The following is a 27,272-nucleotide window of genomic DNA, read 5'->3' on the forward strand; positions in this document are numbered from 1 at the left end:
TTATAAACAGATTCATTTTATAGAAGACCCTTACATGGAACAAACTGTTAGGACATATTATTACAACGGTGCTTGCTCACAAGCTCGGTATTTTTCAAAGCAGATTTCAAAATCAGCATACTGCATAAAGTTTCTTGGTTTTTTGTTTGTTTAGGGATTTTTAGGTTGTTTATTTTCTGATGTTATGTTACCCCAAATGAGTATGAGGCAACTTGCACTGGAAAAATTTTGCCTCTAGTTTTTGTGATTTTCATGCTACGACAGTTTCAACTAAATGATCGTGTTAGGCTTGAGTGTATATATTAATGTTGACTCCTTTTCATGCTCCTGCAAATGCACTCTTAGTAATTCCCTTTTCCTCCGTTCTCTGCCTCTGTCAGTCTCTTCTTTATTTTTGGATGAGACCAAAACATGGGGATGGGACCCACTCTTTGTGCTTGCTCAACTTCAGCAGTGCTTGCTTTTATTTTCCCCTACCGCCCCTTATGTTCCCTCTGGAGCAACCCCACCACAGAACTTTCTGGCAGAGGTGAGATGTGACAGGACCCCCTGTCAGCCACAGCGATGGCTTAGATTGATTTAGGTGTGGGGTTCCTGAGCCCTTGCAAAGCCTTTGTAGTGGAGCCAGCCCATACTCTTTTCTTTTTTTTTTCTCTTTGATTCTTAGTTCTGGCTCCTCTTTGTCATCTTTAGTTAATATTTTAGCTATGGGTAGTTTAGACAAGGGAGGTGGTTATTTCTTTGTACAGTCAAAGGAGGAATGGGTTTCTTTTTGATAGTTTGTAAGCAAAATGGAAATTGTAAGCAGAAGTAAACAGTGAGAAGAGGAATTGGTATTTCTGGTCTGTTATTCAGGAAGAGAAAAAGGAATTAATTTTGCACAGGCTAAGAAGTAAACCAAAATTTTGCAGCTACTTCTGTGCTTTCATATGTTTTTCCATGGTTTCTGAAAAAAAAAAAGGTATTTCACAAATTAGATGTTCTTTAAGTGTTCTCTAGGAATTTTGGTAGCACTTGCTGTTCATTGGCTTTTTTCTGGCTTCAGTGAAATGAAAGGAAATCTTTCTCCTAGGTCTGTCATCAGGAAGAAACGTGCACAGGGCTTCATAAGTTTCTTCTTCTTTTTCTTTCTTGTGGTGGATCAAGTCTTTTGAAAGTTAAACCGTATTTTTGTCTCTACATCATTTGATGCTCTCTTACTGGCTTTAGTCCAGCTGTTTTTAAGACTGCACGCCGAAGTTGGTGTTTTGATTTCTGTCAGCACAGGTAATTTACTACCTTTTATACTAGGATGAATTTTTATGTCTTTTTCTTTTAATTACAGGACAGCATTTAGCAATTTCAGCTATTTTATGTATTATTGGTCTCCAAATTCAGATCTCCATTTTAAATAGATGGGTGTAACATCTAGTCACATATTTAGCTGACAAGAAAACTGCTGGTGAAGTATATTTCCCTGTACAGTTTTAAGACATATTTTGCCCAATTTCTGCTTGGCTTTGAAAACATCATCAACAGTGAGTGTGGATGCAAGGTCGCTCTCAGAGGGTTTTTGATGCTGTTCCATGTGAGCTTCTTACACCTTTAGGCCAGAAAGCGGTTACAATGCTGTTTTGTTGTACTATACTCAAATTAATTAGCCATGGTTTGTGGTCCAAGTAGGAAGGCAATTAGGATGAGGACTTTGTAGGTCTCCATGGTTTCCATTAATCACTTGGGTGATGGACTGGAGAATGCCATTTTTAAAATGGCATGTGGTGCTAAGGGCTGGCAAACGTTTTGGAGGCTGAGAGTAGTTCCTTTTGTGTTGGGTTAATGTTGAAGGAACAAAAATACAACAGGTTGGAAAGATTACATGTGCTAAGGGAAAACATAATATTGCAGAGAACTTCCTGGATACCCTAGTGACATAAGCACACATGGTAAAGCCATTACTTGCTAAGAGGTTGTGTCTCTGCAGGATGCACAGGGGAACTGAATATAAAGTTACTCCTGAATTGCTATCTGTAAGCACCATAAACCAAATCTGAGTTACTTTAATATGCAAATCATGGCATTCAGATAACTTTCATGGATAGCTTGATTTTGCTTGCTTGAGGGAATGGGTAGCAAGAAAGGCCAGCAACTCCGGGTGACCTCCAGACTGGAAAGTCTTTTTTGGAGGCAGCAATTGCTCCAGTTCTTCAAAATGAGTTTGCCTGTATTGATATCAAGTGCTGATTTACAGTGGGATACTGCCCCAAGCTCTCTTGGATACAGTGGCATGTATGCAAAGTCCAGGAAGTGACCTCCCATTCTGCTTGTGGCTGAGACTTCAGTAGCAGTGAGCATCAGGTCCAGTGTAGAGTGTCATGCTTAAAGATAAGCTGGAGAGATTCCAGTTTAAGCTTAAGAACAATGAACTTTTTGAAAAATATGACCCATAAGGAAGAGATGAGCTGATTGGGGTTTCTTTAGAAAAAGAGAAATCATTAAAGGATAGGAAACTATGATGATACTTTTTCATTATGTCAGGCATTAACATCAGAAGTGCCTGTGGCCAACTACTCTCCATGTTCCAGGGGAAGATTAGTTTTTAGCAGGAAAGTTTAAGATTTTGGTGGGTGGCTTGTTTGTTTGGGGTAGTTTTCGTTTGGTTTGGTTTTTTCTTTGGTAAGAATACTTAATGAAAACAGCGGAAGAGGCTAGCTGGGGAAGTTGTTGCATCTTGGTTGTTGGAGGTTTTGAAGAACGGGTTAGACAAACACCGCTTATGGCATAGGTGTATTTATCCAACTTCAGAGTGGGGCTGGAATGGTAACTTCTTAAGGTGCCCTCAGGTCTTTCCACTTTGATTCTGTGGTTATATACATATATATGAGGCAAAACCTGAAGTGGAAATAACTCTGTATGCTTTTGATCTTCTAATCTGCTTTGCCTTTTGCATTCTGAGCACCTATAAATCACAGCATAAAATTGGGGAGGAATCGTTATCGTTACGTTCTGTGTTTTAATTTTACGTCTTCAGATGTGAAATGACTTGTAGGCTACGGAAGTGAAAACTAGTGGTAATCCTCTTTTCCCCCCTCTTTCTCTGCAGGTCGCTTGGTTGGTGCCCTGGACGCCGTGTTAGACTCTAACGCACGCGTCGCTCCATTTCGAATTTTACTGCAAGTTCCAGGCTCACAGGTTTACTCTGCCATTGCATGTGGTGAGTTATTGAACGGATCAGAAGTTTACTGGGCCATAGCTATTGGTGAGTCAAAGACAGAAAACCCCAAACTGGTTCTGAGCATGGTCAGTGTCTGCATGTCCAGGATGCTCGAGGTAACCCCAGCTAGTTGTGTGTGTGTGGAAAGCTATTGCCTATAGCTTGTTTAACAACCAAATTAACTTCTGGTTAAAAACCCAGATAGGACTTATGAAAAGGTGTTTCCTAGGAACATTAAATTTCTATAGAAAACTTGTGTAGCTAAGAATGTTTTGCTGTGTTAAGTTTTTATCTCTTGCAGAGCAGTAATAGTCCCTTACAGCAAGAAACTTAGTTTAGGCTTTCACTGCTAAAGTGTTCTGCTTGCTCACTGTGAAATGTCTTAGCACACTTGGATATAATGAAACATAACTGGAACATTTGGAAGATGGTAGTGACTTAGGAGGTTGTTGCAGTGAGGAGTGTCTAATTGCCTGGTCTGTTGTGCACTAATCCCTTTTGCAGTGTTTCTGCAACCTCTGAAGGTGGAGCTCATCTTCAGGAAAGTGATGTCGACATGAGTGGCAGCAACCTTGCCATGGCACAGTAAAGGCCATCTGAATGCATTTGTTCCATTCATCCTGTTCTTGCTAGGCCAATCTGCAGGGCTGTTCTTATCCCTTCTGTTCCTATCTATAAAATCCTCGCACTGAAATTTACAGCAGTTTTTCTTTGGGAATGGTTCAAAGCTGCGACCAGTGAGCTTTAGACTTGACATTAGGAAGCATTTCTTTACTGAGGAAGTGGTTAAATTTGGAACAGGCTTCCTTCTGAGCCGTGGTTGATGTCCCACTGAATCTCTCAGTGTTTAAGAGGCATTTGGACAATGTTGGTAATAACAGGCTTTAACTAACTTTTGGTCAGCCCTGAAGTGGTCAGGCAGTTGGACTAGATGAGTCCCAGAATTTCAAGGACAACAAGAAGAGCTTCTTCAAATAAATCAATAACAAAATGAAAACAAAGTATAATGTGGGCCCGTTACTAAATGGAGGGGAGACCCTAGTAAGATACTAGTAATAGTAATAGAGGATGCAGAGGAGGCAGAGGTACTGAACATCTTCTTTGTATCAGTCTTTGCTGACCAGTCCAGCTCTTGGGAATCTCTGACCCAGATGACCGGGGTAGAGGAGTGTTGGAGGGAAGACTTCCCTCAGTCAAGGAGGATTGGGTTAGAGAACACCTTGGCAAACCTGACATTCACAGATCCATGGGTCCTGACAGGATGCATCCATGAGTGCTGAGAGAGCTGGTGAACATCATAGCGAGGCTACTCATGATCAACTTTGGAAGGTTGTGGTGATCAGGAGAGGTCCCTGAGGATTGGAAGAGACCCCGGTCTTCAAAAAGAGCAAGAAGGAGGACCCAGGGAACTACCAGCCAGTCAGCCTCAGCTCAATCCCTGGAAAGGTGATGGAGCACCTCATTCTGGAGGCCATCGCTGTCCACATGGAAGACAAGAAGGTGATCAGAAGTAGTCAGCATGGATTCACTAGAGGAAAATAATGTGTCACAGACCTAATTGCCTTCTACGATGAAAATCCTTCCTGGATGGATGAGGGGAGAGCAGTGGATATTGTCTGCCTGTACTTCAGCAAGGTTTTTGACCTTGTCTCTCACAACATCCTCATAGGCAAACTCTGGAGGTGTGGGCAGGATGAGTGGACAGTGAGCTGGGTTGAGAACTGGTTTAATGGCAGGTCCTAAAAGGTTGTAATCAGTGGCACAGGATCTAGTTAGAGGCCTGTCACTAGTGGTGTCCCCCGGGGTTCAATACTGGGCCCAGTGTTTACCTTATTCATCAGTGATTTGGTTGTGGAGGGGCAGATACCTCCTCAACAGGTTCACTGATGACACAAAGCTGGGAGGAGTGGCTGATACCCAGAGGGCTCTACAGCCGTTCAGAAGGACCTCGACAGGTTGGAGAGATGAGCAGAGAAGAACTGTCTAAAATACAACAAAAGCAAGTGCAGGGTCTGCACCTGGGGAGGAATAACTCCAGGCTTGGGGGCTGACCTGCTGGAAATCAGCTCTTTGGAGAAGGACCTGGAGATCCTCGTGGACAACTAGCTGTTTATGAGCAAGCAATGTGCCCTTGGGGCCAAGAAGGGCGATGGTATCCTGAGGTGCGTCTTTGCTGTGGAGGTGACTGAGCACTGGAAGAGATTGCCCAGAGAGGCTGTGGAGTCTCCCTCACTGGAAATATTCAAGAACTGTCGAGCAGGGAGGTTGGACCAGATGACCCACTGTGATCTCTTCCAACCTGACCCATTCAGTGATTGTTGTAGGTCCCTTCCAACTGAAAACTATTCTATTCTATTCTATTCTATTCTATTCTATTCTATTCTATTCTATTCTATTCTATTCTATTCTATTCTATTCTATTCTATTCTTTCTTATACCAATCAAGCCATGAAATAGTTAGCTAATGTAAATGTTGGCATGTTGTTGATGGCATTTGACATAGTAGTCCTTTAAATGGAAAAGGCAGTCTATATATTCATCCTTTTCCTCTGTACAAGCTCGTTCAGCAATTTTTCCTTACTTCAGCAGTGAGCCCTCTGCATGTTCTCCATTAATATTGGGAATTTTTCCCTGGCCCAGATGTGTGTGAAGAAGCTTGTGTAAAGTCTATTTATGCTATTTTTGTTTTGGCTGCGTTTTCTTTGTTTTGCAATTTCTCTGTGCTTTCTATCCCTACCTCCCTCCTTTTTATATTTAAATAATGCCATCTCATGGAGAAATTTAAGAGCTTCATGCTGTTACAGTCCTCTGATGAAGGCAGGTAGCTTTCATTGGAAAAGTAAGCTCAGTGTTGCTGTCATGGGGCTTCTTGATTATTTGAACATATGCAGTACTCCTTTCTGGGGCTTATCTTGCCCTATCGGCACTTTTACTGTACACAGAATTTGGTTTATTTTTTTTCACATTAAAAAAACCTACAAATCAAAAACTAGCTTGGTTGGAATGACTTTGCTGAGATAAACTTATTCGATTAATGTTTTTTAAAATTCTCTTTGGCTCTTATGAATGGATGCTCATCCTTGAGAAAATGAGATTTACAGTTACAGAGGGAAAGCAGAGAGGTCTGTTTTGTATGCTGTGTGGGTAGGACATGCATGGTTGCTAGAGTTGCACAGAAATGAAGAACCTTGGAAGCAGAATTTGTTTCTGAATAATATTGCTGCTGTGAAACCCTGATATGAGTGTCCAAGGGAGAGCTGGTGCTGGCAATAGGAGTCAGAGGAATATCACCCAATCCCTTTCTTGGGAAGCTGGAGGAGGACCTTCCCCACACAGGAGAGGCTGTCACTGCTCACCTGGCTCTGCCCTGTCTGAGCGAGGTGCTTCATGCAAACATGAAGTTAAGAGTCTGCTACAGGCTTTGGAGGGAGCAGTGAGTCAAATTAAGGTTCCTGGTGCTCTATAGAACGGGCAAGGAGCAGCTCCAGCAACTCTTTCCAGTCTCCCACTGTAACTTCATTACAGATAGCCATCATGTCAGTAGGCAGTTAAATAAAATGACCTTTTTTAATCGTGTGTTGGCAGTCCTCTATTGCAGGAGCTGTGGGCTTAAATGATAATATATACATAATGGTCAGATCTGTGTTACAGACTTTTGCAAATCTCGGAGGGCTGCTAGGAAGTCTAATCCAAGCATGACTGTTCTGGCAGAGATGTTTCAATCCATATGGTTAGTCATGTTATACCAGAACAAGAAAAAAAAATGCTGACCTCGGCCCTAATGTAGAGCCAGTTACAATATTCCTTTCAGGAGGCTCATGGGCAAAACAGAAACTCCAGTCTCAGTCAAGTGAAGTAGGTTTTAGGAGAGGGAAAGCAAAGGGATTGGTGAGAAGTGGGTTTAAAGAAGAGATTATGAGGAATGAGGCAGTGGTTAGACAAAACACTTGGCACAGGCAGATGAAGAAGGTGGGTAAAAGGTGGAATAAAATACTGAGGAGCAGCACAGGAAGAGGAATAAGGAAGAGAAATAAGGAAGATATTGGCAATGCTTGGGTCTAATCACAGGACAACTTTAAAGCATGAAATGGAAATCAGAAATGAAGAAAGGACCCAAGAAGCTGAGGAGCTGGCCTGACCAAATGAAAGGGGCAAAAAGATCTTTGTGTATTTGAGCGGAATCCCTGGAGGCAGGAAGGAAAGATTGCAGTAGCCCCCACAGGATATAACCACTGCCAGCACCCAGGTTCAGAGCAGTCCCAGCAGTGTGGATGCTGCTCTGAAAGGCGTCTTGCTCACGGCTTATTTCACCAGAGGCAGCCTGACAGCTCTCCCATAGAGTTGGTATCTTTTAGATTGCTCAGAAATAAAAATTCGACTCAGTATTTGCTTTTTGCAGCCATTTCAGTATAAAATTACTGTTATAGATATAATTTGTTTTCTTTACCTAAAGGACATTTAAGTGTCTTTTCTTTCATGATTGTTTTTTTTTAATTTGACCTTGATTAATGATATTTATGAAGTTCCATTACAAGACCTTCCTGCCAGGGACGTTAAAACTTGGAAAGTTTCCCTGCCAGTTGGCATTCTGCATGGAAAACAGAGCAGAGGAAACTGGAAAATCCTTACTTAGATTTGTCTTTTTTATTGTTGTTGTTGTGAGGCAATGTGATGTATCTCTGATTTATACACAAAACAAATATTGAGAAAATGGGTCTTCTATTTGAAATTAATATTATTATTATATTCATCTGTAATTTGTGTGTCTCTTACATCCAACAACTTCTCTTCTTTCTTCCACTAGCAAGGCACTAGGAGAGGAAACTATTGCTGCCTTTACTTTTTTACCTGTAACGTTTAGTCACTGACCAGTAAGATCTGGAGGGGCCAGCTTTTCCCCTGATGGCCCTGTGTGTTGCCTGTCTTGTTCTAAGTTTTCTGTCATTGTGTCATGCATAGACAATTCTGTTTCAAGTGGAAAGAGCCAAAGCGAATAGTTAGTGAGTGAAATATTATTTCTGGAGTTAGTGTGAACACATTACATTTAAAAGAACAACAAAACTCTCACATAAATCTTTAGAGAAAGAAGCTTTAAAGATTTGAAAATCTGTATTTTTCAAAGATTTCTATTTGCTTTATTTCTTCCCCAAGCGGCAGAAATGTGCTCTTGTAGAACCTTTATTAGGTGTTGCTGAACCAAACTCTTTTATTTAAAAGTACTTTATTGATTATAGAGAGCTTTTGAAATAAAATGTAGATTATATGTGTTCCTCTCAAAGGGTGTGCATGTCTGTGTGGGATGCGTATATGCATGTGCATATTGAGGGAGGGAGACAGGAAGATCAGGAACTTTTGGGAACAGGGCATAAATCAAAGGTTTCCAGTGGCCGCTTAAGGAACATCGTGTCAGAATAAGCTGCAGTTTAGCAGCTCAGGATGAAGTTCTGCTGTTTTTTCTGCTCTGACTTTTAATGCAGCATTTGCTGGCTGAGAGCATTTGAGAAGATAAAACTTAAAGTACTAAAACTAATTCTCTAAAACAAAGAGGGTTTTGTTTTTTCTCTAACTATATTGCCATGAGTGAGGCCTTTTTGACCTGTTTGCTACTAAGAATTCTGAGGTTGAAAGTTCAGTTTCTTGTAATGAATTTATGAAATAGTGCATTTTATTATTTTTTTTCTTCCTTGCAATTTTATTTTGTAGGATTAGTTTCAGTACACTATTTTTCTCTTTTCTAGGTGCCACTGCAGAGGAAATAAACCAGCACTGGGAATGGCTGGAACAAAACTTGCTCCATACTTTGTCTGTGTTTGACAATAAAGAAGATATTGTTAGTTTTGTCAAAGGGAAGGTGAAGGTAAGGAAACTGTCTCACTTTCACCATTCCCTGCCCAATTACATATCGTCTATTAGAAGTAATGTCATGAAGTTGTTGCCATTCATAATTGATTTTGACCATCTAAACATTATTAGTTTTCTGTGTGGCTCTTGCAACTGATGTGGCCAGTGTCTGTGAATCTGTACTCGTGTTTTTTTGGACACAGCTCAAAACCAAAGTATCTAATTTAATCTTTATCCCACTTGTCCCTTTCCAGCTTCACTGTTCTCTCCCCTGTGATATGCAGCCGAGCTGTCTTCAGCATCTGTTTTCAGTTCCTCCATCTCTCCAAAACATTATGTTAAATACTTTCCCTTCCTGTATCTCAGCTTTTCCTCCTTACTGTGTTTCTCCTCCTATCCCACGTGTTTTTCCTCACTTTAACCCATCAGTTTCTCCTGCCTGTTTACACACATCTGTCCCTCTTGATGGGGCTCAATGGTGACATCAGGTGATAGCCACGGGGCCTGAATCTGCACCCTCGTGTGGGTGCCACCTCAGTCCCTGCAGCACAGGGACAGGAGAAAAGGCCCTTGCACAACAGCACCTGCATCGTCAGGATCTGGCACAGAAACTGCCACTGGCTTTGCAGAATGCTGAGGTCGTGGCCAGGCACATGAAGCTGCTGGCTGGCCCCAGGGTTGGAGAAATGAGCATTCATTTGGACGGCTAAAGAATTTTAAAAGTAAAGGAATTTTGTGATCGTAGACCAGATTTAAAATAATAACAACATGTGGGTAAAACTTAGCCTGGTGTTCTGAGCTCTGCTTTTAGTGAAATATGAGCTCCAAGAGCAGCATGGTGATGGCTGGTGGGGTTATGGATTCACTGGTGACTGCTGTGCCTCAGGTCCCGCTGCTAGCGTTTCCTCGCTAAGAGTTTTTAGTGGGGTGCTCTTCCCCCCATAGCCCCTTTTCTGGTTTGGAACTTCGTAGGAAGATAATGCTTTTGGTGAATTTCAACCCTGCTGCTGTGATCTCAGTGGGCTCAGAATCTGGGGAAGAAGGGTACAGAGGCAAAACATCACTGTACAAATCCTAGTTTTTATCCTGTTTTCTTTAAAAAAAGGCATTTTGTCTTAGACACACTGAAAGGACCAAGTACAATTAATCTCTCTTCATAACACTGTGGCAGCCTGTTACCTAACATAGCACGTGTTTAAAATTCTTAAGGTTTCATTAGTTAATATTAAGTCCAGGTTTTGGACCCTTGTACCTGCTGTAGTCTTTTGGTGTATTAGGACTGCTTGGTAATCGCAACTCCTTTGTTGTAATACCACTATTAAAAATCTGAAATCTTAATTATATTTATGTAGGTGTTCTTGAAACCGTATTTTTAATGGTTCCAAGCATCTCTCAAGTTAATGACAGATATGACTGCATTGCTTCTTCATATGTATATAGTACTGGTCGGTGTACACAACTGTTACTCTACTTCTGCTCTGTATATACCAAATAAGAGCAATCGTAAGCCATAGTAGAAGTATAAATATATGGTTCTGCTAGACTCATTGAAAAAAATGTTATATCTAAAAATGGCCCCAGAAGTCTTGCTTTGGAAGCATTAAAAATGTATGAGATGCAAGCACCAGAAATTTCTCCATATGTGAAAATTGCAAATTAACTTGAATTTCTTTGTGAGAAAGGTTTGCATTATTAAAATTTGAATGGGTAGCTTGTAGCAACTTGCCTGATGGTGAATGCTATAGCTTTATCCTAATACATTGTCTTGCTATGGACTCAGGCACTGATTGCAGAGGAAACAAGCAGCAAGCTCGCTGAGCAGGAGGAAGACCCTGAGAAGTTCCGAGAAGCCCTGGTGAAATTTGAATCCAGATTTAATTTTCCTGAAGCAGAGAAGTTGATCACCTATTATTCCTGTTGCTGTTGGAAAGGAAAAGTTCCTCGGCAAGGCTGGCTTTATTTGAGCATCAATCATCTCTGTTTTTATTCCTTCTTCCTGGGCAAAGAATGTAAGTGTAAATGCGTAAGACACCTAATGTTGGGGAGAGATATAAATATAACTACATTTAAAAACAAGAATGGCCAGAATTGTTATGAAAAGCCTACTTCACCTCTGAAGTTTAGTTTCTGAATTTTTTCTTGTTCAGCTGAAAGATCCTGTTTAAGTTTTTACTTCAGTCTTTATATTTTGAATCCAGTAATAAAAATGACACTGTAAGAGCACACATAGTTGCTATCTGATTCTTTCTTTTTTATTTTTAATGCCATGGCAAAGTAGCAACAGACCTCCTACGGGTTCTGAAATAGAGACTTTCAGTGCTGAAAAGGGTGAGTAAGGTTAGGTCCCTCCTGCATGTGAGGAAGCAGAATCATTGCATTGCTGCAGGCCAGCAGGGGAAGGGGTTGGTGGGGCCAGGGATGCCCGAGTCCAGCTGCCTGCCTGAAAATAGCCCAGGAAACATAAAAGGGCTGTGCCATGGAGAACCAGGTGAAAATTCAGAGCTTTTAAGGAAAAACAACAGCAATTTAGGGATTTGTGTTTCTGAAGTGCAGAAGGGTCACAGTAAATGTGTCTTGCGGTTTTTAGACTTTCAGATGGTTCAACAAGTTGTAAGAATTTGGTCATGGTGTTCTGCTACAGAGGAAGGGTTGTGTGATTATGAAAAGTCTGTCAGAATAGGTATTAGAAGGTAAAAATGAAAGTAATGGACATAAGATAGTAAAAATGAATGTAGCCATATAAACTCTATAGCATTTGTCTGTTTAGTAAGAATGTGCATGAACTGCTAACATTTTAAATCCTGTTTATCCTGCTGGAAACTTCAGCAAGGACAGCAATAGAAACCTATACTGCTATAAATATAGCAACAATTTTCAGTTATAACAATTAGGAAAACTTTGCCATATTCCATCTGGATTTGATATTGTGATGTAGCTGTAGATGAAGTGTTAATGTAAAGATAAGAAAGATAGTATATGGTAATTTCCAGGACTTAAAACATACAAAGACATGCTTAGAGTTGGAAGTCCTTTCTTCCCTTATATTATTTCAGGCCAATTATTTTGTCATATCAGCAAAAGGTGGAAGAGTTAGATTTAAAATGTGGGTAAGTTTGTTATTCATTATAAAAACAAAAGTCAATTTTTGCTGGGAAGAGTAGAATGGAGTCTCTTGATACATACTAAATATCTGAATTCTTGTTTAATCTCGTTGTTTTCTGTTTAAAATAAGTATTATATATATATAAGTATATTTCTGTTTAAAATTAGTATTATATATATATTTCTGTTTAAAATAAGTATTAAATAATATCCTTTGGCAGTCATTTCTTCCTGCTATGATGGTGAGCATTCTGTCATTAAATCTGAGATAGCCAGTCTGCCAAAGCACACAAAGCAAAAATGGTACTTATTAATGATAGATAATAGAGGAAGAAGGAGGGAGAGAGAAAAACCCTTTATATTGTTCCAAAAATTTTTTTATGCAATACCACAGATAATAAAGTGATACTGGAAGTACCACATCACGCTGTATTGTTTAAGAAGAGATTTCTTCTCATATCTCTAATAATATTCATTATGAAAATATAGAAGAAAACTACAAACAATTACATGTTTTCACTTTTTATTTTGACCACGGAAAATACACTCTTCGTTCACTGTTGTAGTCTGTTGCATTGCCTTTGTGTTCCCATGCATTTGCATGGAAATGTGAAATAAAAACCTGAATTTTCTTTTGGCTAAACAAACTTCCCTAACTCAGTGGGAAGCATTATATATGCTGAAATGATTCCCACTTCCTTGATTCTGTTAAAGCAGATTAGTTCTGTTTCTAGGCTAGTGTTTTGTCATGTTTTTGAAATCTTTGTGTTGCATGGTGTAATCCAGATTCATTATAGTTCTGGTTGTTACTATTTGAGAAGCTGACAGTGATTACATGTAGGACAAGTGATTAATTGTCTTTTTTTTCAGGTAGAAATCACAAATCTGGTCAAATCTGGTCTTGAAAATATTGCCAAGAAATCACAATTATTGTGTTCTTCAGGACAGCACAGGGAAAAAACAATATATGAGTTGCAATAAAAATGGTTCTCAATTGTGTTTTTACCTCTGTAAAAGTCCCCCCAAATTGTAGACTGAAATCTCTTTACAAAGTGTTAAATCATCTGCTTCTGGCAAGTCTGTTCCCTTCTTGTTTTATTTGGTGTTGAAAGGACCTGGAATGCAATATCAGAGCCTGTTTTCAGCTTCTCATAAAATTAACTTATGGCTTATGTGACTATGAACTCTATGAAACATTTCTTCCAGGACAAGTACCCTTTTATCTAAGCCTCAAAGTATTTGCAGGATTTCGGAGGCTAAGATGGTCAGATATCTTGAAAGGGTGTGCCAAGGTTTCTTCACATTTTTTAATTAAACTTGTGTTTTTTCTAAAACTTTGAAGACTTAGTACCCTTTATCAGTAGTCTGGGCCCCTTACAGTCTGCTGTGCTGTGTCTACAACCAACACTGTAGAGCCTGTGTGATTCTGACCTGCCTGAACAACAGTGCTATTGCTGCAGCGTTATTTAATCTTTCTTCCCTTGGCTGTGCCGATACAGATGATTTTATGACCATTCACAACAATCTGTGTGTGTTGACGCAGCTGTGCTTTATTTAAGTAAGAAAAAATGTAATCTGCAAATAATCTCGACAGCTGTGGTTCATGTAGTACAGAAAAGTTGCTGAAGGTAGCTCCTTAGGTAATTAATGATCACAGATAAGTGTCATATATATATATATGACAATGTTTGTTACTACTGCCTTTTTATTGCTTTATTGGCATCAGGAGACCAGCTGGGGATGTTAGGGGGTGTAGTCTTGGTGTTATTGGCACTGAGAATCCTGGGAAGCTTCCAACAGTTGTTAAGAACAAATTTAATCTATTTTAAAGTCCTTTTCAGCCTAATTTCTACCCAGAGATTTGTATGAGAGGCAAGTAACATCCCTCAGCAGTTATCTAAAATAAGCTGATTCTGTTTACCACTTGTATTTATATGATTTGGCAGTGTTTAAGTATAGAAAACAGAGTCCTGCACTTTTTGTTTTCTGTAAATAAGTCTGACTGCAGTTAATGTTTAGGGCAAGATTTGCTTGTGCACCTTTTCAGTATAAAGTAACCAAAATGGCAAGATCCCAATGCCTAGGCAGCTTTTTTAAAAATGTCCTGTTTATAGTAGTAATTACACTTTATAGAAATCTCCATGTGCCAAAGCTTCCCTTTGGATGGGGGGGTTAGCTTTATTTTAAAAGCTAAAGTAACTGTGCATGTAGTTGGTTTTCCACCTGCCTGTGATTTTGTTTCTGGGAGATTACTAAGCCTTTTCCTATTATTTTTGTACTCTTGAACTGTTTCTTCTGGTAGTAAGGAAGCAGGCTGCAGAAATGACTTGTGAACGAGTTAGGAGCACCTGTGTATGGCAGGTGTTCTGCAAAGGCACAACTCCCCAGTCCAGCATTTCTTATGAAAATAGTTAAAATTTTGAGGGAGAGATCTGAAAAAGACTTTTAGAGTGGGGGAGATTGAATGTAGGGTCATAACAGGCATTTCAGCATGTGCTTGGTCTTGCCAAAATGCCTCTCTCTCTCCTCTTTGGTTGTATGCATTTCATTCTGAATTTGCTTATTTCCCAAATCTGAAAAATGTAAGCAGAGTTTTCAACCCACTTTTGCTTTTCTCTCTGATTGCAGTGAAACTTATCATTCCTTGGGTTGAGGTCCAGAAACTGGAAAGAACCTCTAATGTCTTCATGACGGACACAGTCCGTGTCACTACTGCAAATAAGGAGCGTGACTTCTCCACGTTCCTCAACATCGCGGAGGCTTTCAGGATCATGGAGCAACTGGCAGATGTGACGCTCCGAAGGCTACTGGATAATGAGATCTTTGAACTGGATCCAGGTCTACAGGATCCTACTCAGATAACCAAGAGGTAAAAAGCTAAGTTGTTATATGAGCAGAGGTTTGATAGTGGGCTTCACGGTTTAGTGTGTTAGCTGGGTTGATTGGACGCAAAAGAGATTTTATAATGTATTATGGTGTATCCAATAGGTGCATTTCAACTTGTGTGCAAGACACCTTTTTCCATTTTATATTCTTCCCCTAAACAGCACATAGTTTTTTGTTTGTTTTAAAAGTACCATTCCCTCTAGAATGCGAGATTGCAGCAAGGGGTATTTTCCGTCTTCCCTGAAGAACAACATTATTATGCTTACAATTTGGGCAGTGTGTAGGCTTTCCTAGTCTCATCAGTTCTCTAGAATTACTGCTTTTGATCATATCTGAAATATGGAATTCTCACTAGTTGGTTGCCATAGCTAATTTAGCGAGCAGTTATAGGACTTAAAAAACCCCCAGGCAATTGCAACAGATTAATGTGCTATTGTCAGCTCTACTCCATGCATCCCTGAAATGCACCTCTGCATTCCTCTCCCACTACAGAATGCATTGGGCTCTCTGGAAAAGATTGATAGCTATTTTTCTACCAGTAGTGCAATGCACAACTCTGTGTTTTATTTGTTGCTGTAAGAAAGGGGAAGGGAAAGTGCCCAGAGGAGTTTTTGGTGGGCAGGATGGAATAGGCAAACTGGAATTTGCCTGAGGCATCAAGGTTAAGGTGCTGATTTAAAATACTTCTTTTCTGAATGGGATGTGAGCGCTTATCTCCTCTTGAGTCATGCCCTTTCCTGCTCTTCCTTCCTCTCCCTCTGCCAGAGGTATGAAGGGAATCACCCAAGTATTGCTTCCCAGCTAAAATATAAGGAATGCATGGTATCATTTCCCAAAAAAGAGTCACATGTCCAGTAGCACTTTTTATTGTTTCTGAGGGGCAGTTTTACGGTGGTGCTGGGTATACATCTCAGCTGAACACTTCTACCAAATTTCCTAATGAAGTTTGAAAAAATGGACTTTCTTTACAATTTCATATGTACACTCAGTAAGGAAAATCACTGACACCAAGATTTCATCCATGATGTCATGAAGGAATTAACTTGAGGTAACACAGTGGTGAGCAGCCATGAACATCTTTGCAGCCCTTATTTCTAATAGCCACGGTTCCTTGGAATACAAGGGCTACCGTTGTTTTTACACTATACGTGTAACTGGATCTTGTTAACATTGTAGGCTTTTGGCCCAAGAAGTGTAGGGTATGTACTTTAGCTGATGTAGGATATGGCTGTAATAAGTTGTATTTCAGCCCCTTTCCATGCTTTACCGTTCCACCCTTCTACTGCTTTTGGACTGAAAAGTCAGATGCATGAAGCAAAGAAAGGAAATATAGAGGAGATGTGACAAAAACCTGGGGTGAGGTATTTTCAGCATCTACTGATTTTTAAGTCGTTGTTGTCACTTCCCAAAAGAGTCTTTGAATCAAGGGTACTAACTGAGTGGAAGACTACAAACAAAGTAAAATTACAGTTGCAAAGAAAAGTATAAGCTTAGTAATATGCTATAATAAGGGGCTTTCAGGAAATCAACTTGTAAGTACCTTGTGGCATTTTTGAAAAGTAGTGTGTTGCAATCAAGTGACAGAAACCATCCCACAAATTTATTCAAACAGGTTTTCTCCTCTCATTCCTTCCAACCCAAGAAGAAAAAAAAAGTTGAGGGACAAAGGAGAAGGAAGGACAAAAATACATTTAATGGAGAGTTCCTGGGCAAGATTGTTCTCTAACCTGTTCTGTGACTTGGGGTGGCAGAAAGGGAAACATGGAAGATTCTGAAATCCCATTTCCTCTGCATGAATTAGGTAGTGGTTGGATAAGTTGCTGCTTCTGGTGCCCTTTGTCACACTTTTGCAACTGCTTTAATATAGGGTGATTAAGCAAGACCTAGCTTTTGAATAGTGGATAAACTGGTTTTTGTGCTGACATGTTTTGGGGGGTTTTACTTTTTTTGGTGTGTGAAGTTTTTGTTGCTGCTTTTTTTCTTGAAATCATTGTAGTACTACAAGAACGACTCCTCTCAACACTTTCCCCTTAATAATTGTCATTGTTAATTCTTGTGCATGATTTGGAAGCAAATAATAGTCTATGAAAATGAAAGCAATAATCCACACGTCATTAGAACTATTCCAGCTCTGTCAAATCAATGAAGTTGCTTGGCTTTCTTTTGTGAGAGGCTTGTCTCAATATCTTTATTTTAAAAAAATCCATTTTTAATGTCATCAGGGTCTGTACATTCTACATTCTGAAACCCAGAAACCTTTGTTGCCGTTCCTGAGGCTCCTGGGGTCATCTTGCTGAGCAGTGGAGAGATGGGACTCAGAGAGGCTGTGTGATTAGGCCCACAGTCTGTGACACAAATTATATTATGGCCAGAGTCAAACAAGTTAGTATGCAATTTTCCTTGCTGTTTTATGAAATAAGACTCAGAACAATGGATTACGAAGGGATTAATGGCAATTAAGATAATTGCCATAAAAAGCAAAGTAAAGGTCAGGTGTCTGATAACTACAAATGCCGTGTCTTGCAGCCACAGTTATGTGCCATACAATTTTACTGGAACATATGGTAACTATTTTTTCTTTTTTAATAGGAAAGTTGCTAAAATCTCTGGTATAGATTTCTTGTACTTCTAATTTCCATCTCTTTCAGCATGCAAGAATATCCATTGCATTCCTCAAACGTAGTGAGGAAATTCTGCAGAGCAGAACCTGCAATTTAAAAGCTTTACTGCTTGTGTCAGTAAGGTTTCAAAAGTATGATATATTTCTCCAGGCTCTAACCACATCAGTTTCTTTTCTTCTGTCTAACTCTGAATTACCAGTGAGAAAGGCAGAGAAGGTTGTTAACGCTGATCTAAGCTGAACAGAAACTGGTTGAAGTACCCTGAGTTGTAAATGTCACTTCAGTCTGCATTAATTCCTTCAGAGAAGGAGTCTGAGAATGCTCTAAATCTTGAGCAACAAGGAGAATGTGACTAGAAAGAACATGTTTTTGTTGCATCTCCTGGCAAAAGGTGGGGTTTGGGTTATTTCTGTGTGTCAGTCATGATAGAGAATAATGTGTTTTTTAAGGATTTGCAGTAATGAGAGTATTAGGATCCATACTGGTACTCTACTGTTCTGTCATTTAACAGTCTGAGGTCTAACTTGAATCTTTAGCGTTGCTTTTTGAGTCTGTCACTTCTTATTCTACCCAGTACTGTTGAAGAGAACAGATGTGCTTTCTTTCTTTGGAGCAATCGCTTGTGTATTTGGAGGTTGATGTGCATCTCCTTTCTCTTTTTTTTCTTTAAACTGCACTACCCTGTCAGTCCAGATTTTAACCATTGTGGTCACTCTTCTCTGGACATTCGTCACTTATGCCATGAGGTGGCGGGTGTGGGATGGCAGGGTACAGAATTGCCCAAGAAACCCCACCAGTGCTGACCAGGGCAGGAGCAGCGTGACTCTCTGCAACAGCTCTGGGACTGCCGTGCTACACCCTGGTGGCTGTGCACTTCTGCAGCCCAGCCCAGCGCTCCTCTTCGTCCTGTGAGTGCGAGGCTGTTCGGTCTTGTTCATCTTGTGATCCCATGTAACCCCAAGGTCTGTTCTTTTTGCTGAATGGCTCCCTGTAGAGTTGATCTCCATCCTGCGTTTGTGCAGCTTATGATGTACAGCTGAAAATACTTGTAATACTTTTTTCCACAACATCCCTTAAATTTATGAGTATCAATCTGAATATGATCCTGTTCTTTCATTCATTAGCCTCTACCAGCCTCACATTGTGTGCAAGTTTAGTAACAACAAGTTCTTGATCCATCATGCAGATTGCTGATGAAGATGTTGAACAGAAGCTAGTCCAGGACGGATTCCCAAGGAATTCCTCTTAATACAATCCGGGGTTGCTTTTTGGGGTACTCTTTTTTTCAACTGGCTTGGTACAACAGTTTTTCACTTCTAGTTTTATTAGTTCCATGAGAGGATATATCAAGACTTTTATAAATTCTGGCTAAAACATTCATTGCGTCTCCTCCATCTACAAGTCTAGTGTTCCTGCTGTGTAAGGGAATGATATTTAGTTTACATGTGTCCTGACAAATCCATGTTGGCTCTTCTCAGATAACTTCTCCTGGCTTGCTTATAAGAAGCAGTTCTTCCAATAAACAAGACGTATATCATTGGATGTGTTATTTCCAAAATATCTAACTTTCTGGAGTCTGAATGGTATGAAGAATCTAGTAATTGGTCTCTAAAAGCAGGAGGTCAACCCGTTTAGATTTTAGATAGGCAGCAACTGACTCAGCAGAGCTGAAATCTTGCCAAGTTGGCTTCTGCTGAATTTAAAGCACAGAAAAACATTTGACAGTGAGGACAGCATTTTAAGTGTCCTGATACTTTTAGGCATTTTGTTAGTCTTGTGTGTTATTTCCTTTAATTTAAAACTCTTGGAAGGTAACCTAGGGGTCATGCACAGTTATCACAGTTCAGGCTTGCCGTTCACTTTGAAGTGCTGGAGTTGGAGGCAGTCCAGGATCACATAACATGCAAGCTGGGAGCTGCACTTGGAAAGAACTGCTGAGTTTTCTGAAAAGTAGGGAACAAGGCAGTTGCATCTTCTCACCTTTTATTCTCCTGATGCTTGTGTAAATACTTGGTAAACATTATTTTTACAAAACGATAGCTTTCCTTTTTTTTTTTCTTAGGTACTGCTCAGTATGCTGCATTTGCTTAAAAACCAAATCAACATGGAAATTGTTAAGTGAGAGTAGAAATTTTCAAACAGATGGGGTGCAAGTAGAGAGTTGCATTTCCGTTTGGTGTGGGAGGTGTTGTGAAACTCAAAATGGAAGCTGTGGGACCTGGTAATGTGGGCCAGCCACTGCATCATATTTAAACAATTGCCTGTTGCATTTTAGGAGCTAATTTTGTTTGTGGGTTTTTGGGATTTTTTTAACCAACTCTAATTTTGTTTGGCTGTGTTTACAAAGGGAAGCCTTTAAGCCCTAGAATTTGCCTGCCTAACAGGAAATATATCGCAGTGTGCAACTTTCCAATAAAACGTCTTGCTTGAGCCCACAGTGGTAGGTGCTGACAGCATGTCATTCCTGTGCTACCATTTTTCAATCCAGGATCCCTCCTCTGGAGGACAGGCTGGCCCCTGTTTTAGCACTTGTTTCTGGGTGCTGACCCTCTGTAGGCCAGTGTCTGAGTTGTGGGGGGACAGGCAGTTCCAGGGATACTGAGGTTGGCAGCCTTACCCTGGTACAGGGTGAGTAGGGGGTGGATGCAGTCCTGGTGAATTTACTTTGATGTAGATGTGGGGAATGTCATTCTTCTTCAACTTAAAATCCTCTGGCTCGTTGTGTGAAAGGCATTGCACGTGGAGCCTGCATCCCCGAGAGATGCAGCAAAGTCTTGAAAACTCAGAAGGTTCAGATTTTGGAGCATTAGAAACAGTCATCTCTTAAATAGCAGACAACCTGTGCCTCAGCAGAAGTCTCACTCTTCTGTATAATGCCTCTTTTCATATAGAAGTCTAGAAATCTTCACAGCCAAGTAGATGCAGGGAGGGTCTTACCTTCTCAGCACAATAGCAGGAGAGCACAGCTCTACCCAGACCTGACTGCAGATGCTATCAGCAGCATTCATCTGTGCGGTGCAGAAATGGAAAATATTTTAGTGGTGAGTTAACTAGGAGGCATATCCTGATCCAGCTTTGTCACAATAGCAGATCGCTGCGGGCACTTATCAGAGTTGCTCTTGCTGTGGAATTTTAACTCAGGAGCAACCTTTTTGTCTTCCTTCACAAAGAGAGTTTCTCTTTGTTCTCTGTGAAAAAACAGGAGACTGTTTGTCTGTTTTCTTTGGATAATATTATTAAGGAAGATAATGCTTGAGAAGGAAACAGCAGCTGAACACTGGTTGAGCTCATTCTGTCTTTTCTGTTGCTTGTAGATACAGATCCTCCCTTCTCAGGTCTCAGTTTGTTCTGGGTTGTCTTCCTCCCTGATTCACATGGCTTTGTTTTTTTCTGTGGATTAAACTAAAATGAAAAAAAAAACCAAACAAACAATTGATTTACTTCCTGAAGCAGAGGCTTCATTTGTCTCAGCTCATTTTTTAACACCAGGGTTGGGGTAGGGGGAAGGTGTCTGCAGAAGAGGAGGGTGAAGGAAAGAGTGGAGAGGGGATTTACAGCACTAAGGTACCACTCCCTGTTATGCTTCAGCCCATGTTTTAAATTCTTTCAATGGCACAAAGTCAAGCTTTTTTTTTTTTTCCCTTTTCTTTTCCCTAAGGTGAATCATGTTTGGAAAAAATGTAGTAAAGAAAATGATAAAATTTAAGCCCTAACGTTTCTGGAGCTGCTGGTGGTGAGCTAATAGCCATGGCCTGTTTATAATGCAATTGCATAGCTCTGTAAATTACTGCAGGCTTCTTCCTTAAAAAAGGAGAAGAAAAAAAAATCTCCAAACCCAAATCTGTATAACTATAGCTCAGTAATGAAACTTTCAGTTACGTAAACTTTTTTTCCCAAATAAATGTGGATGGGTGAGTGGAAGGAAGTCACATTCAAATGGAGTGTGGTTGGTGCTGTTATTCACAACAGAGTCTGTAAGTGACCTGAAACTGTTTTCCATTTTGCAACTGTTCTGAGGGCTCTCAGAGGCTGATACCTCTGCAAGTCAAGGTTTCCATGATGTAACTGCCACCACCATTACTTCTTCTATTATTGACCACTTTGGAAGTACTCACAGAGCAAATGTATTACTTTTGGGTGCAGGTGCAAGTCCCTGGGGTGATGTTGGTGATGCTACTGGGAAGGGAAACAAGGAACATTAGGCTAATCTCCCTTGCTTGATGTATGCTCATCAGATGAAAGATTTAATTATCTCCTGGGCATTGAAATTTGTAACTCTTTGAGCCTGGAAAGTCATACAGCAGCCACAGAAAATGCATGGTTAAATAATAATTTAAAAAAAAACCCCAAACGAACAAAACAACTGATTTAAATTAATGTCCTTTCCTAGTTACTACACTAGTTGGTTTTGACCTTATTGTTAAACAAGCAATTACTGATAATGTTTTTCTTTAGTATTTCAAAGTTGGTCTTTTAGCAGTCTGTTCACATAGGCACTGAAGATTGCTGTGCACAGTGTTTTTATTCTGTATCCCTCGCTCTTGATGAGGCCAACAAGAAAAGCGAACTTTGCACTGTATGTTCTGCCTTTCAAGATCTTGTGATTCATTCTTACTGCTTTTTCTTCAGGGATCTTGAAGCCAGAGCACAGAATGAATTCTTTCGGGCCTTCTTCAGATTACCCAGGAAGGAGAAGCTGCATGAAGTTGTAGACTGTTCTCTCTGGACGCCGTTTAGTCGCTGTCACACAGCGGGAAGGATGTACACTTCCGACAGTTATATCTGTTTTGCTAGCAAAGAAAATGGCTGCTGCACTGTTATCATCCCACTTAGAGAGGTAGAGTTATTTGTTTGTTTCATTTTGGGTCTTTATCTCCCTTTTTCTTCCCTAGGCCTCCACTGTCACTTGACTTATCTGCAAAGTATTGTTTGATGAAAAAGAGTAGGATGCTTGTGTGTATCATGCCTACAGGATTGTGGTACAGCTTGTTCTGTGTCTCATTAGAAATACGGGTGATTCAACACGATCCTCAAAGTGAAGTATGGACGGGTCATGCAGCAGGACAGAGGACTTGCAAAAGCAGAGTCTGCTCGGCCCAGGACTTGGACAGGGCTCCCCCTCCCAGCTCCACAAACACATATGTCCAGCTTGATGTTGATGGAGACCAGCTTGGACCATTCCAGCAATGTAAAAGCATCCTTGCCTGGGTTCAACACTTAAAAGTGTTGAAACTCTCCTTCCATAGACAACCTCTAACAAACTTTTCAAAGCTGTAGGCCAGAGAGAAAAAGGGGACGTTCTGGATGCAGTAATGAGCTAACAAATTTACATGAAATCAAAGATGTATTTAAGTGGAGGGGAGAGCGCATGGGAAGGTGGTGGGAGTAGAAGAGAAGACAGAAGCTGTTGGCTAACATCTGCCTGATCTGCTGTGGATACAATGTTGTTATGATCTCCTAATTAAAGCTTTCCTTTCATTCTCGAGTAATAACAGAGTAACATCCAAATCATATCCTAGTTGTAGCAACTTACCTTCTGTTATAAAAACAGAAAACAATAAGAGAACAGTGTTATATACTTAATCAGAAATAATAAAACAGCTGTTTCTCCCTATCTTCAAAAGTGTGAAAGTAAATTTCTTCCTTCATCCCCCAGAATTTGATCAAGTTGATCCTTTTATAGATCTTTTTTTAATCATACCCCTCTTTCTTATCTTTCCCCTCAGTCTACTGTCCAGAATTGGGCTGCAAAGTCATTTATTAAAAAAAGGCATCTGGGATACTTTTTGGTATCTGCTTTGAGCATCTAAAGAGACCATGAACTTCAGGTGGTAGGATGTGTTTGATCAAGGAAAACCAGTATGAATAACCACATTTAAAGCATACATGCTTATGAATGCTGTGTTTGTACGTTTTGGTACATGTAGAATATTTGAAGGTGTTTCTGTGGATGTGGTGCCAAATGTGTTTTTTCTATAATGTTTCTGGAAAAGGTAATCAGTATAGAGAAGATGGAGGACACAAGCCTTCTCCCTAACCCCATCATTGTTAGCATAAGGAGCAAGACAGCATTTCAGTTCATTGAGCTGAAGGACCGGGATACTTTGGTGGAGAACCTGCTGCAGAGGCTAAAAGAAGTGAATTCCATCAACCCAGTGCACTGCAACAACTTGCAAAATAACAATCAGGTACTGATCTTTCCTCTTCCTTTTCCTCTCCCACCTCTCCCCCCTCTCATCCCTTTCCCCCTTTTTCTCCTTTCCATTAGTTCATTATCCTGCCTTCCTTGGGGGATTGATCTTGAGCCAGTGATATCTGATGCCTTCTTTAAAGACCTGTCTGATGGGATGGAGCACACCCTCAGCAAGGTTGTGATTGACACACAAGCAGTGAATATGGTGGGCAGCAGGGCTGCCCTTCACAGAGACCTCAGCAATAGGGAGGAATGGGCTGATAGAGACCTTGTGAAGTTCAACAGAAGCAGATGTGAAACTTGACAAAGTAGCCCTATGTGACAGGAGGGGCTGGGGACTGGCTGGCTGGAGAACAGCCATGTGGAAAAGGTGAGGGGCTCATGGTGGACAACAAGTTGAGCTTATAAGTCAGCAGTGTGCTCTTACAGTACTGAGGGTCAGCACTATATCAGGTTGTACTAGGAGGGTTGTAACCAGAAGGTCACAGGATGTCACTATTCCCTTTTATTCAGCACTTCTGAAGCTGATCTGGAGTACTGTGTCCACTGCACAAGAAAAGCACTGACAAATTGGAGTATAGTGAAGGGCTACAAGACAGGATGGAGTACATGCTTTACTAGGAGAGGTCGAGGGAGCAGGACTTCTTCAGCCAGTCTACCGCTAGATAGTGGGGAATTAGAAGATGGAGGCAGACTCATCTTGGATGCACCAGCTGAAAGATGAACAGCCACAGCCTCAAGATGCAGCAAGGGAAAATCTAAATAGATAAAAAGAGAAAGATTTCCCCTCAGGGGTGGACAGAGTTGGACCAGGCTGCCCAGAGGGCTGTGGACTCTACTTTCTTGGAGCTACTCACCTTGACTGAGCACAGACCCCAGCAATCAGGTCTGAGAGCTCCTGCTTTGAGCCGGGGATTGAAAAAGATGGTCCTCTCCAACCTAAATTGTTCTCTGATTCTGTCTTTCAAATCCTAATAGTAAAAGACTGTTTGGTAGCTTGTCATGAAGGACATTTAACATTTGCTAACAACTTTTGGTTTAAAGTACCAACCCTTTTCCTAACATGCAAATGAACAATAATTTGTATAAAGTCTTGAGTAAGACCTTTCCTCCTAAAAGGTGTGAAAGGTTTTAATGCAAAAGGCGAAGAGTAACCCAGCTCTGTGTCTTGAGGACAGTTGAGGATGTAGTTCTTAGCCTCTTTTCAGTCATTACCGCTTTGATTCTACATTGCAGAACAGTCTTGCTTTTGGATCCATGTGTGTGCTGAGGGATGGTGAGCCTGCACATCTGGGAACAGAGGCTTCACAAATGAAGGAGAGAAGTGAATGTGAAAAGGAGAACAGTTACTTGCTCAATGCAGAAGCACTAAGGTCAGACTTTCATCAGTCAGGAATATCAGGCCTTGATTTTGGAAAGGTATGTAACATTTGGGGGAAGCTGTAGGTGTCTTAGGGAGTTTTTTGTTTTTAAAAAAGCTGAGGTTATGTTCAGAAATATACACATTTTTAGTAAAATGCACTCTGTATTGGTTGGAGAAGTTAGATATGAGATAACAGCTTTTTATTTGCTTGAATTTTTTTCTTCTCACTCCGCCCCCATTTTGTTCTGGTGAATATTTATAATTTTTCTCTCTGTGTGGTGAATTGGATATGCAAAATGGGGAAAGTTGTAGTCCCTAGGGCAGCCTTCCCATTTCCATTGGTAATGGAAATACCTTGCAGAATTTCTAATACGTAAAATGTTTTTGTTTACCAGTTCTCACATGCACAATTTGTTCTTTTAAAATATATCTTCTTGTTCCCAGTCTAGGGAGCAAATCAAAGAAAGCCTGTGGGATGATCATTTTGTAGAATACGGCAGAACTGTGTGCATGTTTCGCACAGAGAAGATCAGAAAACTTGTTGCTATGGGAATTCCTGAATCCTTAAGAGGCAAACTCTGGCTGCTTTTCTCAGGTGGGCATGCTTAGATATGTTGGCTGTAGGCATCATCTGATTCTGGACATGGCAAAACATTTAGGCAGGAAATCTCCCAAGGGCAGTTAAATGTCCTTTACATGGATCTTGTGATACTACTTACAGAAGAGAGATGATCTGAACTGAAGTAATAAATGCAAGGAAGTACCTAGGTAAATATGTAAAAATTTTGTCTCAGGATGACATCATATGATGTGCAGAAGAATCAAAATAACATCTTTGTAATCTATGTAATTTAAAATTTTTTCATAAAACAGTGTTCATCTTCAAGCAGTAATTAGATTGTAGTATAAATATTGATTTAACCCTAGAGAAATCAAATTACTGCAAAATAACGACATCTTTAAGTTGACAGTCCTGCTCCTGCTTCTTGTTGAATGTTGGCAGGGCTTACAGAAACTGGAGATGGAAAAAACAACTCATTTCATTGACAGATCTGGCAGAGCCAGAATGTGCTTACAATATGATCTCAAGTTTAGTCATATGACATGTTCAGACATTTGTAAAAAGTGGAGCTTTTCCTCCTTGGAGGATGTGAACACTGCTGAATACATTTCTCCCAGTAATATGTGTGTCTGGTGAGGCACTGGAACAGGTTGTCCAGGGAAATTGTGGATGCCCTGTCCCTGGAATTGTTCAGGGCAAGGCTGGATGGGGCTTTAAGCAGCCTTGTCTTGTGGAAGGTGTCCCTGCCCACATCAGAGGGGTTGGAACATGATCTTTAAGGTCCCTTCCAATGCAAACCATTCTTTGATTCTGTAATACTTTCTGCTGGACAACTCTTGCTCACTTCAAGGTGTTTTGTATGATGTTTTGTCATGTAAGGTTTGCTAATGCTTATTTTGTTTTCAAGACATGTATTCTGCTAGGATTTTACCCCCTGGAAATTTCAGTAAATTCGCCTTGGGGAAAACCATCTTACTTAGATCCTTTTGAGCAATAATTCCCACAACACTAAGTTTAGCATTGTCCTAATCCACTCCTGTCTTCCTCTGTCTCTCTCCCCGCTGCTCTCAGATGCCGAGACGGATCTTGCCTCCCATCCTGGGTACTACATACATTTGGTGGAGGCATCCATGGGCAAGTGCTGTATGGCGACAGAGGAGATCGAGCGTGACCTCTACCGCTCGCTGCCGGAGCACCCCGCCTTCCAGAGCGAGACGGGGATCGCTGCCCTCAGAAGGGTGCTCACGGCATACGCACACAGGAACCCCAAAATAGGATACTGCCAGGTGAGAAATTCCCAGGGGTATAACACTCACTGCTTTTTTTTTTTCTCCTTCTCTCCACTCTCTGCTTTATTGTTCTGCCGGGAGTATTTTTAATGGTGCTTTTGGTAAATAAGGTCCCTTTAGTTAGTAACAATGCACAATTTTAGTTATTAAATGTCATTCACCCCAGAAAACAAGTAGGCTTTACAAAAGGCTTTGCCTTTATAAAAATACTCCTTCAGTGTCTTG

General features: G+C 40.6%; 1 protein-coding gene across 3 annotated transcripts in view; it reads left to right on the plus strand.

Moving 5' to 3' along the window:
• TBC1D8 (TBC1 domain family member 8) overlaps positions 1-27,272 on the plus strand; it is a 50,725-nt gene that overhangs the window by 10,722 nt on the left and 12,731 nt on the right. For 2 of the 3 annotated variants that reach the window (XM_027718053.2, XM_027718056.2), the window contains exons 2-10: positions 3,080-3,235; positions 8,929-9,047; positions 10,812-11,040; positions 14,762-15,002; positions 22,270-22,477; positions 23,634-23,828; positions 25,070-25,252; positions 25,641-25,791; positions 26,830-27,044. In XM_027718053.2, the coding sequence (XP_027573854.1) occupies positions 3,080-3,235; positions 8,929-9,047; positions 10,812-11,040; positions 14,762-15,002; positions 22,270-22,477; positions 23,634-23,828; positions 25,070-25,252; positions 25,641-25,791; positions 26,830-27,044 (1,697 nt within the window). The remainder of the gene's footprint in view (positions 1-3,079; positions 3,236-8,928; positions 9,048-10,811; positions 11,041-14,761; positions 15,003-22,269; positions 22,478-23,633; positions 23,829-25,069; positions 25,253-25,640; positions 25,792-26,829; positions 27,045-27,272) is intronic. The other variant, XM_027718054.2, reaches the window with a different exon arrangement.

This window comes from Pipra filicauda, unplaced genomic scaffold (genome assembly GCF_003945595.2).
Source record: "Pipra filicauda isolate LSUMZ 115617 unplaced genomic scaffold, ASM394559v2 scaffold83_size3615187_pilon, whole genome shotgun sequence".
NCBI classification, from domain to species: domain Eukaryota; kingdom Metazoa; phylum Chordata; class Aves; order Passeriformes; family Pipridae; genus Pipra; species Pipra filicauda.